Source organism: Nematolebias whitei, chromosome 1 (genome assembly GCF_014905685.2).
Source record: "Nematolebias whitei isolate Nwh7 chromosome 1, NemWhi1, whole genome shotgun sequence".
Lineage (NCBI taxonomy): Eukaryota > Metazoa > Chordata > Actinopteri > Cyprinodontiformes > Rivulidae > Nematolebias > Nematolebias whitei.
Window position 1 is genome coordinate 41,419,515 of NC_056498.1, and position 1,269 is coordinate 41,420,783.

General features: G+C 43.2%; 1 protein-coding gene across 1 annotated transcript in view; it reads right to left on the reverse strand.

The window, feature by feature from the left end:
• Positions 1–1,269, reverse strand: part of LOC119414981 (tyrosine-protein kinase Tec) — a 31,295-nt gene that overhangs the window by 10,723 nt on the left and 19,303 nt on the right. Inside the window, exon 9 of the mRNA XM_037682139.1 lies at positions 1,189–1,243. Coding sequence (XP_037538067.1) covers positions 1,189–1,243 — 55 coding nt within the window. The remainder of the gene's footprint in view (positions 1–1,188; positions 1,244–1,269) is intronic.

Sequence of the window (1,269 nt, forward strand, 5' to 3'; positions counted from 1 at the left end):
CATCCAACCATCAGACAACATCCATCCAACATCATCCATCCATCAGACAACATCCATCCAACCATCATCCATCCATACATCCAACCATCATCCATCTATCCATCCATTTATCATTCTTCCATACATCAGCTAACATCCATACAACCACACATCCATCCATCAGACAATATCTATCCAACCATCATCCATCTATCATCTATACATCCAACCACGCATCCATCCATCAGACAACATCCATCCAACCATCTATCATCTATCCATCCATACATCCAACCACACATCATTTATACATCCAACATCCATCCATCAGCCAACATCCATCTATCATCTATCCATCCATAAATACATTCGTCCATCCATCATTTATACATCAACATCCATCCATCAATCATCCATCCAACCATCATCCAACCATCCATCTATCATCCATCCATCATCCATCTATTCCATCCATCCATAGGTGAGTGTAGGAACATAGATCGACCAGTAAACAGCTTCTCCTTACAGCTCAGCTCCCTCTTCACCACAATGGACCGGCACAGGGTACACAATATTGCTGAGGTTGCACCGATCCATCTGTTGATCTCTCGCTCCATTCTTCCCTCACTCGTGAACAAAACCCAGAGATACTTGAACTCGTCCACTTGAGGCAGAACACAGTCCTCCCTTTGATTTTTTAATGAACTTGAATTGAATCGGTCGATCCATCGAGATCACAAGTCTCTTCTGCAAGATCCCCGAGCCTGAAGGTATCCAAACAAAACCCAGACTGACACGAGGAGAACATGCAAACTGCACACGGAAAGACCCCAGCTCCAAACTGGGGGTTGACCTGGACCCGCTTGCTGTGAGGCACCAGTGCTAACCACTAACCCACCGTGCTGCCTTTTCTGACCGAGGACCACGATCCTCAGTTTTGTTGAAACAACAACAAACAGAAACTTGTTTACAGTCTTTCATAAAGAAATGATTTTATTTGTTGATTTGTTCGGTGACTCAGCAGAATCCAAGTCTTTATTAATAATCTGACGGATGAAAAACTTCAAAGTGCCAGAGACGTTCTGAACCGTTGACGGTTTGTAAACTGTTCCGAGGATGGAAGTGACAGAGGAGCAGATTATTCATGACCAAGACGATTAAAACACAAACAATGAACGTTTAAAATAATAAGAAACAACAAACACTGACCTCCTCCCTCAGCAGCTCCTCCGCCTTGTTTCTGTTCACATTTTTCCTGTACCACCTCAAAACAAACAAACAAACAAACAA